The 14,039-nt window shown below is 33.1% G+C and overlaps 1 protein-coding gene across 3 annotated transcripts in view; it reads left to right on the top strand.

The window, feature by feature from the left end:
* Nucleotides 1-14,039, top strand: part of LOC149794572 (uncharacterized) — a 67,681-nt gene that overhangs the window by 34,773 nt on the left and 18,869 nt on the right. For all 3 annotated transcript variants that reach the window (XM_089968846.1, XM_089968847.1, XM_089968845.1), the window contains exons 3-4: nucleotides 4,311-4,613; nucleotides 8,957-9,090. In XM_089968846.1, the coding sequence (XP_089824972.1) occupies nucleotides 4,311-4,613; nucleotides 8,957-9,090 (437 nt within the window). The remainder of the gene's footprint in view (nucleotides 1-4,310; nucleotides 4,614-8,956; nucleotides 9,091-14,039) is intronic.

Here is a 14,039-nt window from a genome sequence, read left to right as displayed (position 1 = left end):
GCTCATACACATAGAGAATAATGAAGCTATTATTAAATGAAATAAAAAAAAATCAACCGGGTCAAGCAGAAAAAGTGCTTCCCTTTACGCACATTTGTGTGTCAGGGACGCGTGCTGGAGAAAATTGACACACACATTTTGTTGCTATGCCTTTTCCTGACGCAAAGGATTTGCATAATGCAATCAGGATTTATTTAATATCCAATGCTTTGGATAAGGGATGGCATCATTTATACTTCGAGCATAGGCATTGACTGGTTCCCTGTCTTGTATGCTCCCTACGTTACACTCCGCTATTCGTATAGCGTATGTTTAACCTCAGTGCTTGTTACACTATAAAGTGATCTCCAGATTAAAATGGCATGCTCTAAGAATCATTAATAATAATAATAATAATAATAATAATAATAATGAAGACTTTGTATAGCGCCTAATCTTTAGTAGCTCTGAGCGCTTTACAACATTAGACAACACCTATAACATAAAAGACATATATAATGATATTATTACAGAAAACAAACACCATGAAATTAGAAATCATAAAAAAAAAAACAATGCTGTAAATATTTAAGGTAGGGAACATTATTAGGTCTTTAAATTTGTTCATGCAGTCATTAGCAAAGAAAGTGAAAGAAGCAGAACACAAAAGAGTAACTGTGGATCTAACTTTAATGAAAAATGGAGAAAATAATTCCCTTGACTTGAATAGAGCAACTCCATTAGAATTACCTATGTGACTTCTGATAGTGTGATTGCGAAGACTGCAAAATTGAATAATCCTTTCGTGACAGGGTTTAAGAATTTTAAAAATCTGTTGTTGTTTGCCTCATGATATCTGGAGAATACATTATAACCCAAGACATTCTTTAACAACAAAGAAATTGGTAAACTTGCAGAGACAAATGCATTATTTGGATTACAAAGTCCTGGGGCATTGCAGATTTTGTTGGCTTTTAACACTGCTGCAATAAAAGAAAAATCTTAAAAGTTCAAGTGTAACTTATTAGAAAGAAGATGAATCATTAGCCTCCTTGATTTTTTGATAAATGTGTTCTTTAACGAAGTAGAGGAAAACTGATGATAGTACACATTTTATGACAGGCAGTAAATTGCCTGCCATATGCCAAATGATTTCGTTAAAAAGATTTGTTTTTGCTTTTTGTATTGGCTTATGTGTAATTTGTTGGTCTATACTATTGCTTTAAAAAGATTATAAGGAGACTGTTAAAAGTACATTTTTAAAACAAAAACGAACTAATAAAATTATTCTTTGAATGGACAATTCATTTGTTTGTTAATTGTGCATGTTGGTTTATATATATATATGTTTAGAGAGAAAGAAAGAGTGTTGTGCAATATCGTATTGTAAGCGGAAAAACTATTTTTATTTGACCACCAGTTCTGACTCCAAGTTTTTTTTTACCCTCAATTTTACACCCCTGGGGGATACACTGAGTATAAATGAACTAAATTTTATACAAGGTCAAGTCCATGATGTTACATTACAGTAGCATGCAATGAAATATAAAAATAAACTAAACTAACAAACAAACAATTAAATCATATATATATATATATATATATATATATATATATATATATATATATATATATATATATATATATATATATATATATATATATATATATATATATATATATATATATATATATATATATATATATATATATATATATATATATACGCACACATCTACACTCTTATTGCTGTATGTAACTGTTTACATACAGTTTGGAACTAGATTTATCAGGGTTCCCACGCTATCAGGAGAAAGGAGAAATGATAAAAAATTCTAAGACCGTGAAAAGTCATGGAATTTCACAAATATTGTTGAAAGTCGGGAAAAACCCATTAATTTTCCGCCACCACTTGACACCTGAAACAATCACGTAATTGAGTCATGACTAAACTGATCATGAGTTGAATTTATTGAGTTCTAACCAGAATATTTGGAGGGTGCAGTATGGATCATTTGGGTGCTTGCAATAAAGATATATGCTGAGTCAAGCCAAATGCTCAGTGGATTAGATTCATCCAGTAGACTTTATTTTCAAAGTTGGCTCAATATCCATGTCTTTCCTTACGTGGAAGGTATGAAAACCACTCTAGCATCACAAGAGGCAAATATCGTGGTGGCAAAGCATAGCTGCTTACTGGATGGCCTAGCAAACTTTGAACATTGTTAGATCGAGTAATACATGCATGAAATAAATATGAAAGTTTCTTATTTTCTCAGAAATTGGGAGTATCAAGATCATTATATCTTTAATCTGCTGAAAGACAAGATAAAACTACGGCTTTGATGAAATGTGGCCTGGTACTCGCGACTTGCATTGCTCGCATGAGTACACAAATCTAACAGCCCACATTTTCAAATGTTGTAGATAAAAAATAATAAAAAAATATTAATTGAAAGTTTTATACTGATTGTAATAAAAATACAAAAACGAAAGAACACAAAATTTTCCATATTTATATAATCAAGAACGACTTCTGGAGTTGTATCACGTGACTACCACGTTGACGTGTGCTCTATGCTTGATAAATCATTCTGGCCAGATTGCTGGTTTTTACAAAGTTTCTGACTTTCATTTAATATAATTGAAATTCTCTACAACAAAATTAAAATGGAGTTTGTTGTAGATATCATGTGACTAATGCACTTCCGATGTCATCTTCTAAGATTTATGAAGTGACTAGTAATGCAAATGGCGACTACCAGGTCAGGTTTCATCAATGCCGTAGTTTTGTCTAGTCTGTCAGCGGATTAAAGACATAAAGATTATAATACTTGTCATTTCTGAGAAAAAAATCATTTTCCTGTTGATTTCATGTAGGTATAAGTCAAAATAACGTAAACTTAAATTTTATAGGCCTGCTGGTAAGCGACTACTATATGTTGCTACCACATGGTGGCAGCAATTTCCAAATTTTCTGTATGCAATTGCAACGACCCCACACCACAACCTACATGTCCAAATATGAAAAATGTGGCGGGAATAGTCAGAGGAAACCTGGATTAGAAAACGGACTGCTATTCATTTTAAACCAAATTTGTAGTCCAAATTGTTGAATCACAGAGCTGTAATGAGGAATCATCTTCCCTTGTACTATATATTAAAAAATTATTCGAGCCCCTGTACAGTACAGGTTTGGTGACTGGTTTAACGAATTACAAGAAGGCAAGTTTATTTTACAGAAAATTCAGTCCTTGTTTATACAACAGTATATATTTTTGAAGGTCTTTTGTCAAAATTTTAATCAACCCTTTTGAAAATGTTTTTTAAATGTTGGAGTTTTAACCAGATCATCTAAAGGAGATTAGGTTGTTTGAGATATTTTGTTTTGGATTTTATTGGCACTGATAAATTCAGGTTTAAACTGTCTTTTTTTACAAAACAAGATTGTAATTATTTGCGTTTATTGTTTTTTTTATACTGTAATAGGAAATGTTTACTTTCTATAATATATATATATATATATATATATATATATATATATATATATATATATATATATATATATATATATATATATATATATATATATATAATTCTTTAGAAATAAAGGTTTGAAAGGGAAACAAAACTAAAAATTTATGTTCATTATGTTGTTCCCACTTAGCAACATAATGCAGGTCAGCACAATAAAGTTTAAATTTTTCTTTTGTAACTTGAAATGCTTTACATGCCAGTTTATAGGAATATAATCAAACTTGTTTTGTGTGATACATTTTATAGCTTTGTACATGATCATCTTTTCTGGCTTAGATGTTTTGGAGATTCTTGAAAGAGAACCATTTAGAAAATGCATGTTTTCTAATCTAAAATATTCTTTAATTCCATTCAGTAATGGTCATATGTGAACCTTGAAAAAATTAATTTCATTCTGAAAAACCCTGGAAATGACCTGGCAGTTTATCTTTAGAAAATGTGGGAACCATGATTCATGTTTTAAAATGGAAATGTCCATTTGCATTATTAGAAAAAAATAAATTGTACATGCAGTTGCGATATTATAAGCTAGCAAAACTGTAAAATTGTCTGTATTAGTTCCCATGCAATGAGTTACAGATGTCATCATTAGGTTTTGTAAACTTGTGATGCCAGTCCGAAATAAGCTTTCTGCACTTTTAAATATTAAATTGTAATAAGTTTTATATGTCAGCTATTGGTCGTTATGATGAGGACCATTGTTGCTGTTGTTGTTGTTATTATTATTATTATTATTATTATTATTATTTTTAGTTCTGATGATGACCTGGCAATTTGCTTATGATTCTTTACAGAGACAGACAACGTCTCCGAATATGTGTGCAGTGGGGATTCCATTCCATTGTTTCGAAACATTAAAATTGATAGTCATAAAATGGTTGTGTCCCTTTTCATAAATGGCGCGAAAAGTGTTCAGATTGCCATGTGGACTGCGCAGAACTCGACTACAGCTGACGGATACTCAAAGAAAGTGTTTCACGATGCACATGGCGATGTTTGGATTCGGAACGTTCATCCATCAGACGAAACACTGTATACCCTTAAATACCAAAAAGGAAACAATAGTTCCACTTCTGAAGTGTATTTAGAAGTCATCGGTGAGTGTTCATATTACTTAGCATATTTTCAAAAAGACAAGTCCAATAGGTTTTCGTATATATTTTTCTTTAAGCAACTACAACTAATACGCAATGAAAGATTACGCTGTCTATATGCAGCAAGGACATTAAAACTTCCTCTCCTATTTCAGACTATTGATGTGGAAATGTTGCACAATCACCTTCAAGCCTACTTTATCTCTCTCCCTTTCTCTCTCTCTCCCTCTCTGAAACTGACTTTACAGTGACTCATATAGATACACTTTCCTTTCTCCTCATATTGCCCTTTTATAAGTGTCGTGTTTTGTAAGGTTTTTCATTTGCTATTTTATTTATCTTTGTTTGGCTTGTCCTTTGTTCCCATATATGTCATCTTCAAAATTTTTGAGTTAACAAACCCCGTATCAAATATCAAATTCTTGCAAGGAAAGACAGGAATCCATTAGGTTATCTGTGTGAATAGGTGAATCAAATATTTTTTGCTAAATAGAGCAAATCCTGATATGTTTGTTTGCTGCATAACCCTTGAATCAGATAAAATAATCATTAAAATATTCAGTTTCTGCTCGATGACTGTCTTGTTCTTACAAGAGCATCTATCACATATTGAACTCATTAACCATGTGGAAATGTAGTTTTTTGATTATAACATTTTCAAACAACCATTCTGATATTAGACCCTCGAGTTAAATTAAGTTTAATTCGGTACAGGACATAACATAAATGGTTTGGTTTACTTTCTCTTTCAGTATGTTGTCAGAATCAAAAGTTTTAAAATATGTGAAATATATTATTTGTTTCTTATTACTTGCAATACAGTACAGCATGCAAATGTTGGTTTGCATTTGCGTTAAAAGTCAAATTTATACAATAAACATGAATTATAATGATGGTGCAGGTAAGGAAGGACACTATGATGATTGTGTCTTGTCCCCTATCAATCTCTTATTTAACTGTATCATCTATTTTTAAGTTAATTGGATAATGTGATTTACTCTTAAAATATAGTTATTTCCAAAGGCATTTACTGAATGGAAAGTCAGTTCATGGAACTGTAGGGGATGTTTCGTGTTACCATGCTTTGTTCATTGTATTGAGCTAAAGTAATCTAAACCATTTAAGGTGAGAAACAAATTTTATTTGCTAACAGTAGACGCTGCCAGCCTATAGGATTTTCTCCTAAATTTCACAACGTCAGCAGACAAATTGGCCATGCAACTGTACCCAACCGTCTTCATGACCAAGTAATAAACATTATGAATTATGTGCATTCACAATACATACTCAATACTGAAGGAAATATGAGTACCACCTCTGGAAAACACTAAAGCATTGGTCTAAAGGTCACGCATTAAAGAGCAGAAAGTTGACTGGTCAATAAAGAAAAGAAGAACAACCAGAAGGAAAGCAGAAATGAAGTTCTGATTTCGGTCGGTAAATTTTTTATTGATTTCCATATATATGCCCTTGGTTTACTCAAAATTGCTAGAAGTACCAATATACATGTCATTCTAACTGACATATCTTACCTTGAGGTCCAAGTACTTGTCCCACAAGAAACATCCTGGATACCCATACAGAAGAGAAGCACTAACTGTATTTTAAACTGTAGGCAAAGTGATGACTATGGCAGTTTTTGCTGTTATTTTACATATTGTTGGGTGAAGATAATCCAAATGTTAAAGGAAGTTTGACTAGGGAAAGCAGGGGTATCACTGTTGTTTATTGTTCATGGCTGATTCGGCCTTTATTGATATTGTGGCATTCTATGACGTTCTGCTATGAGTTGGGGTAGGGTGCTCCCAATATTTCATTTAAATTACTATGGAACTCCCACCCTGGCTCGTTTTTGTAGGAAGTGAAATTAGTGATAGAGAGAAGTAAAGCTCGAGCCCCCAGTCAGCAATGCCGACAGTTAAATTATTGAGAACACAAAGGTGAAATTCAAAAGAATAACAATTTAATACAATTTAAACGATATTAATTTCTCAACCAATCTTCTTCCTCTTGACCATGTAACAACCTATTTCATCACATGATTATAGTGTGAGATGGCTTTCCCCTGTTCTTGGTTTCTACTCATCTGTGTTCTACTCTGCCAATTCCTTTCCTCCTTCCGGTGTTGTCCATACTACGATTCTTCCTATACTCTTCCCCTTCTTGTCTCCTTTTCTCCTCCTCCTTCTCTCTCTCTCTCTCTCTCTCTCTAGCGACTAGGCCAATTCTCTTCCTACTGCCTTGTTCTATCCTGTCTCCCCTCTCTGAGACTCAGGACTTAACTACCCGGTAGTTCTGTCCCCAAAAGCTTCCTGTGAAAAACACAAGGACGTTAGTATGTTTCATTATCCATCTCGCCTCACACTAAATCAACAATCAATCATCAGATAAAGGCTATCTACATCTTCGGTCACGCATTCATACACATAAAAAAAACCTCACGTTCATATAGAAAACAAAGTTGCAATAAAGAGCGGTATCCTACTTATCATACAGACCTCACTAAATTGCGTCACATCAGTATATATATATATATATATATATATATATATATATATATATATATATATATATATATATATATATTCTTAATCTAATTATTCTGAACAATATCACAACAATCAGACGCATTTCTGTACATTACACTTCCACAAGTGTACACAAATATTCAAATATCCATATTATTTAGTTTTACACACTGCAACCATTTTCAAAGTTGCAATTCAATTTAACAGTTGCACAATCTGGAATATCACATGAATAAATACACTAGTTTACTACGAAGTAGCCAAATAGCGAATTACAATATTAATTCTGACTACAAGCTAGCGATCTACATAATCATAGCTCATTTCTCAAGTACGCATGTAAATTAAACAATACAAAGGTAATTCTGCGTACTAACGATTCTAGTAAGTAAATACACATACTGCACATAATTACAATTACAATGCCGTAACATTTTGCAACAATCAAGCAAATAACTCACTGACCTTTACGAAGCTTTCTGTCCTTAGAATATATTTAGGGTTTTCCCGCCAGTTCACAAGTGGCCTCTTTGGAGTATATTGCTGCTTGACCAGTACGATGGCTTACAATCACTAATTCGTTCCCAGCCCAAATGACTATTAAATTCTGGTTCGAATTGATGGCCTCACCCTTCCTCAGTTCTGATTGGATATCAATTCTATCCCCGTCGGTCCAGTTTAACAGACGAGCCTCAGGCCATCTGTCAACACAGGGAGATTTACAACAGCAACAAGGGTCCTTTGTTCTAGAAGAAAGCTTTCAACGTCTACATGTGAGTTTTGACATCCAACGAAGCGGGGCTCTTGTACAAACACGAATTGCTACGATAGCCGCAGGGTCTACATATACACATGGCTGCTAACCCATTCCTTTGTTCCTGACTTTGTAATCGCGGGCAGGCAAACGTGAGAACCATGTCATCATAATTCAGAATAAAACAAGAGTTTGACCAGTGTGAGCCATCGGATTAGCATTTCACTAAAGTATTCATAAATAGTCACCTCCACTAGACAAATGAAATGCTGCCATGCAGCTATGAAGAATACATATTAATGTTTAAATTTTCTAGCTCACATAAACACTGCATAGGGCATAATGCGGCTCCATCGCTTTATTTGATTGAACTTAACCCTAATAACTATTCCTCTAAAGACCAAGATGGATAGGTGTTGATAGTCCTGAATGGCCATCTGCAAACTGCATGAAGTGTTTCATCCGCCAAGCGTGAATCAGGTAGAGCAAACACTTGAAAAATTCACACTCGCTGTGCAATTGTGCACTTATTACTGAGTAATCAAAATAAAAAATTATCTTATATGGCACACATTACAGCAGTTAAAGTCTGTTTAACAGATCTTTATGTTGTTGTTGTAGGGTTTAACGCCATTTTTTCAGCACACAATAGGCTATAGATGGCGGCCAGTATTAATGGTGGAGGAAGAACCCGGGGAAACTCCTGAAACAACCACCGACCCACGAGAAGCTACTGGCTAGCTTTCTCACATACCCACATTAGCCGAATCCGAGACTCGAACCCATGCAGACAGAGGCGAGATGGAAGTGATCCGTAATGGAGAGCGCTTTAGACCACTCGGCCACTTGCGGCCCCAACAGACTCGTCACTAAATTAAGGCAAGTAAATGTATTTGAATACGAGAAAGACAGGCATTAATATTGGTAGTCTAGTTTAAGTTGAAACTGTTGAGTACATACATATTACAATATTTTAAACTGAAGCTTACAATCGTTGAAATTTGAAAGCAAATATCAATAAAAATACGTTTATGACCAATGTAAACACTTTCTGTATTTCTTAGTTGCACCTACATGGAAATGTAAACCAAAGATAAAACGTGTGGGTGACATCTTGTCTGCTTCTCTGTCCTCAAATGATTGTGGTAAACCTACAGCATCTGCATATTGGCTGGATTATCCTGGCATGCACTATGAAGTAAGTATATTACAGATCAATTTTTCTTATCAGCAAAACTTCACAACCATTTGGTTCATTTTATCATTTACTTGTGTTTTATTTTTTTTATTAAAATGCATGAACAATGATTTGCCTTGTGATCAAACCTCCTGATTAGTTACTGCACCTTCTTTGAGTGAGGGAAATATTTAATGTCGTCACTGTTTAAAACACCTCTCACATAATGTCAAACGAAACAACAAATAGCAAGGTATGTAAAATATATCCAGATAAAGATTTATATATACTCAGATTATGTAGTTCCTTCTATTTGTTTCTTAGAAATAAAGCTGCATATTGTTAGAAAATAAAAAAAGCAAAACAGCTTAAAGCAAATATGTTAAAGAAAAGCAATATCGATTTCCTTAAAACATAATATAACACGAGGAAAGTGAGCAAATGGTATCATGATGTATTATTGCCTAGCCTCAAACTTGATCTGCCACCAGTTCGAAAATAAAACAACATTAATCGTATCTTAGATATATTATTGCAATACCTAAGGGCGTAACGTATGTCATCAGAGTGATTCAGAAATGCTAATAGTTTTGCTTCAATTCCAGGTGAATATTTTTCATTTGGAAATATGTAGCATCAACTATGCATAAAACTAGAAGAAAAAGATGCACGCATATGAATTGATGACAAAACTGTCCATATATAAAAAATAGTTTAAAAAACTGGATTATGTATGCTTTTTCGGGAATCTTGTCTGCACAAATATTTGGACAAAATTAACTGATTTTTCCGACCTTTAAAAGTGTGCATATATCTACATTCTGGAAAAATAAGGCAGTTCCAGTTGTAAGGTAGGAAAAAAAAACCGATATACATACTCTGTACACTTGCAGGTTGAAATGACTCATCATGGGTTAGGCGCTGTGACCTGACCATACTCTGTGTTTGTGTGTGTGTTTGTGTTTTGGATTTCTAATGGGGCTTTAATAATTTTTCAGTCATTTTGCTACAATGTCAGCAGTGCGGCAGTTAATAGTTATGTGCAGCATTGGGACATCATGCCTCAGAAATAATGTATAGCACTGGGGCATCAAGCCTCAGACATGTAGTATATGTCCCACCCTGTCACATTATCAGGCCGACCAATCCTATCACTAACCTCTTAATACAGAGTGCTAAGAGAGGCAGCTGCTCGTACCATGTTTATAGGTCTTTGGTATGACTCGACCGGGGTTTGAACCAGTGATCTTCAGCATCTGAAGCGGATGCTCTAACAATTTGGCCACCCAAGTGGTACCTGGCCATACTGGCTCAGAATATATTTATTCATCATTAATCATACATTTTCTTACTTTTAAACACATTTATTATAGTTTTACAAGTGCAGTATAACCGTTTTGACTGCTTGTTGAAAATTTCACAAAAAACAAACATGTCCCAAATGTTGGGATAATGTTTTTGCTTTAGAACACTTGTACTTCTGGCAGTAGTCTCAAAATAGCATCTGATATCCACTACACCACTCCCTCGATAACTCGTGCACTTATAACTCGCAAACCTGTTTATAATGCCGGGTCAGGCATGGATCCCAATTTTTAAACCAGAAAATACCCCAGAATTTCATCCCTATTTGTTGAACTTGAAGCAAATCGCTATCAAAATTGGTAATGGAAACTTTGATGTATTGCTCGTTTTATTGTCGAAAACAGTAGATAGGACCCAGAAATTTTAATTAACACTATGAAATATCAACTTTAAAAATAGGTCATAATTTTTTACATTTTCTTTCCAAACAACGTTCCTAGTGCACAACAATTAACGATAAGTAAGGAAATTTCAGTCAATGAAAATGTTACTTATGCCAAGTGGAGGCAGTACTTTAGTAAATAAATACAAATTAAATTTTTTTTTTATTTATTGAAATTTGTGTTCTAGTTCAATATTTTACTTCCTTTCAAGTGTTATCGTCAGCTATGTCCGCGAGCATTTCTCTGAGAACCTAACTAAGTTCCGACCATGTTTTGATAACTGACTTCAGGAATCAAATAAAGGAGGTGGAATAAAAGAAAAGTTAATAGGCATGAAAAGCCTACAAACTTAAAATCTAGCAGCCCCAGTCGTATGTCAGGTGAACTGACTTCATTTGATAAATTGAACACTTATAAATGTTATTGTGTATGTAACATAAACTACCGTAAATTAACCGACTCTTTCATAATTGTGATCAAAGATAACAAAGCAACCAAGCAAAATGAATACTTCATAAAATAAAGAGTTTGACTTCACAGATACGGACCATTGTGGGCAAGCTATTTTCTGGGAATTTCTGAACTGGCAGTTAGAGATATCCTCAAGGATGATAAGAAGTTTCATTATTACTTAGAATGAAATCACAACATCAATATTATACTAATTGAACAATACAAAAATTGAGTTTTGACATAGATGATTGTCTCGCGAAATAAATGTTGCATCTTTTTGTAAAAAATAGAATTGTGATTGATTGTATATCAACAGTTAGCCTAGTTCCCTGCTCTGTGGACTCCTAATTTGGAAGGATAATATTAAGCACCACTAATGGAACCAGGCTCGTCAAGAAAACAGAAAGCAGTGTCGTAATAAACAGATGTTTTTGCATACACGTAATGGTTGTTGAAACTAGTTGGAATGATCTTTCATATGTTGGGCATTTTGAAATATATGTTATTTAAACAGAATAATGAACAGCTTCATTAGAAAAAGCATGTTATTAAAAATTATTATCAACGTGATTGTAAAATGTGTCAATAAGGAGCCCATTTCCCTAATGCCACCCACCCCCAATTTTTTTTTATTTCAAAGCGATTTTTTTTGGTCTCAATTTTTGGAGGTCTCTTGGGAACTAGCAGCTTGCTTATAGTAAGATCTGTGCTTGTGGATCCCGTTGTGTGCGAGTTATCGAGGGAGAGATGTATTGAGAAATGTTTGAGAGTTTCCTTCCTGCTTATTATAACTTCATATTGTTTGCTTAGTTTACACTCTATATTTATTAAATATAATCAGTGTGGATGTGTGATTATAGACCATTTCCTTTTCTTGTTCTTAAATCTCATGCATGGATACAGAACATTAGAAATCAGGATGAGAACATTTGTCATCACAACAACATTGATTCAGTATTGAAATTGAAAAACAATCCATGAAGACAAGTACCAATTAATAGTTTGCATGTTTGTAGTTTGTCTATACACATCGAATATAATGACAATATATTGAATTAAATACTTTCCAGAAAGTTGCACTATATATTTAGTTTAGCATGGAAACAAAGCTGTCGGTATGATTATATAATGCCTGTGTGTTGAAAATTGACATTGAACAGGATTTAAAACAGGTTTAATTAAACTCTGGAAGTTCATTTGTTTTAGATTATTATTTGCATTAATGAAAATAACATAAATGTGAAATAATGACAAACTAAATAATTTACTTATGCATAACACAGATAAGCGAGAAAAATTTCCAGGAAATGGCTCTATAACATTCATGTTGATGACAAATGGAAAGCAAACACATTTGATAAATAAGTATTTGAAAAATGCAACAATGGATTAAAAGACTATATATATATATATATATATATATATATATATATATATATATATATATATATATATATACACACACACACACACGCATGATTCGGCTGAACAAGTCAAGAGAGAAAGAGTTTATGGCATGCATATTGCATCCAGAGAAATCGTCAGAGAGTGTAACCATAACAAGTTTCTGTTTGTTAAAAAATACTTTTAAAGCAAGAGAAAAAAAGGTTTTTTGTGGAAAGAAAACATTGAACTCTTTCTAATCTGCTCAGAGAATTAAAGCATGTATGTGAAATATTAAGCAGAATCTAAAGTCAAGAGAGTAAAAGACTTTTACACAAGAAGAAAAAAGGAAAATGGGATTACTTTCTAGCAAAGATAATTGAAGGATATAACAACCTCTTTTGAGGCATGGATGAAATATTTAGAGATTATGGATTAAAACTGGAGATGCAAATAACATTACAAAATATAATGAGAGACAAACAAAATTAAATGCATTAAATTCCTAATTGTATCAAACAAGATATATAAAGTCAGCCAGGCGAGTTTAACTAATTGTGTTGTCTTCATTTAAAAGACCACGCAATTTAGGTAAGCACTGAGGATTTGTTTTGCAAACAAGGGTTTAACTTAATCAATAAGAAGAAACGATTGTACACCCAAAATGGCTGAATGGTAAAACGAATATGTTCCTGAAAGGAGAACGATATGATGAATCATATAATAGGTTGGAACTGAAAATCCTTGCCATTAAATTAAAGTTGTACACAAAAATAAATCATTCATGCCATGATGGATCAATAATAGTGCATATATAACAGCATCCAGCATAAAGAAACAGACTTTTGTGTTGTTTTAATATGAGGATTTCCTAATAATTGATATGCGTGGAATCATTTGTGAAATAGAAAAAGATGAATTAAAATATGCATGATATTTAACTATCAGAAGGAAACAAACACTCGCATCAGACCTCATCATAAGAACATACTACAATATTGCTGATGAATAATTTATAAGGTTACAAAACTCTACATTACATCCTAGGGGCATATTAAATGATATCACAGAAGTAATGACAAGAAACATCATTAAACTATGATGTTTATTTCAACTTCGTTTTAAAATAATAAAAATCCAAAATACAGTCTGAAACAATAAATATTAGCCTCTGAGACTTTGAACAAAATGAAGGGTCGTGAAAACTACAAATGCGAATGAAATCCTTTGTACATTGAAACATCTTTCAATTTAAATTCTAGCACAGAATAACAACTATACCATCAATTATGCTTGCATATTACTTCCATAAAATGTTCACCATTTTTAATTTTAACACAGCCAATAAGCATTTAGTCACACAGAATTGCTACAAACTTAATCTGT

Source organism: Sinohyriopsis cumingii, chromosome 8 (assembly GCF_028554795.1).
Source record: "Sinohyriopsis cumingii isolate HCF-2022 chromosome 8, ASM2855479v2, whole genome shotgun sequence".
In the NCBI taxonomy this organism is placed as follows: Eukaryota; Metazoa; Mollusca; class Bivalvia; order Unionida; family Unionidae; genus Sinohyriopsis; species Sinohyriopsis cumingii.
Note: the sequence above shows the minus strand (reverse complement) of the source record. Positions and strands in the feature narration are given on the sequence as shown.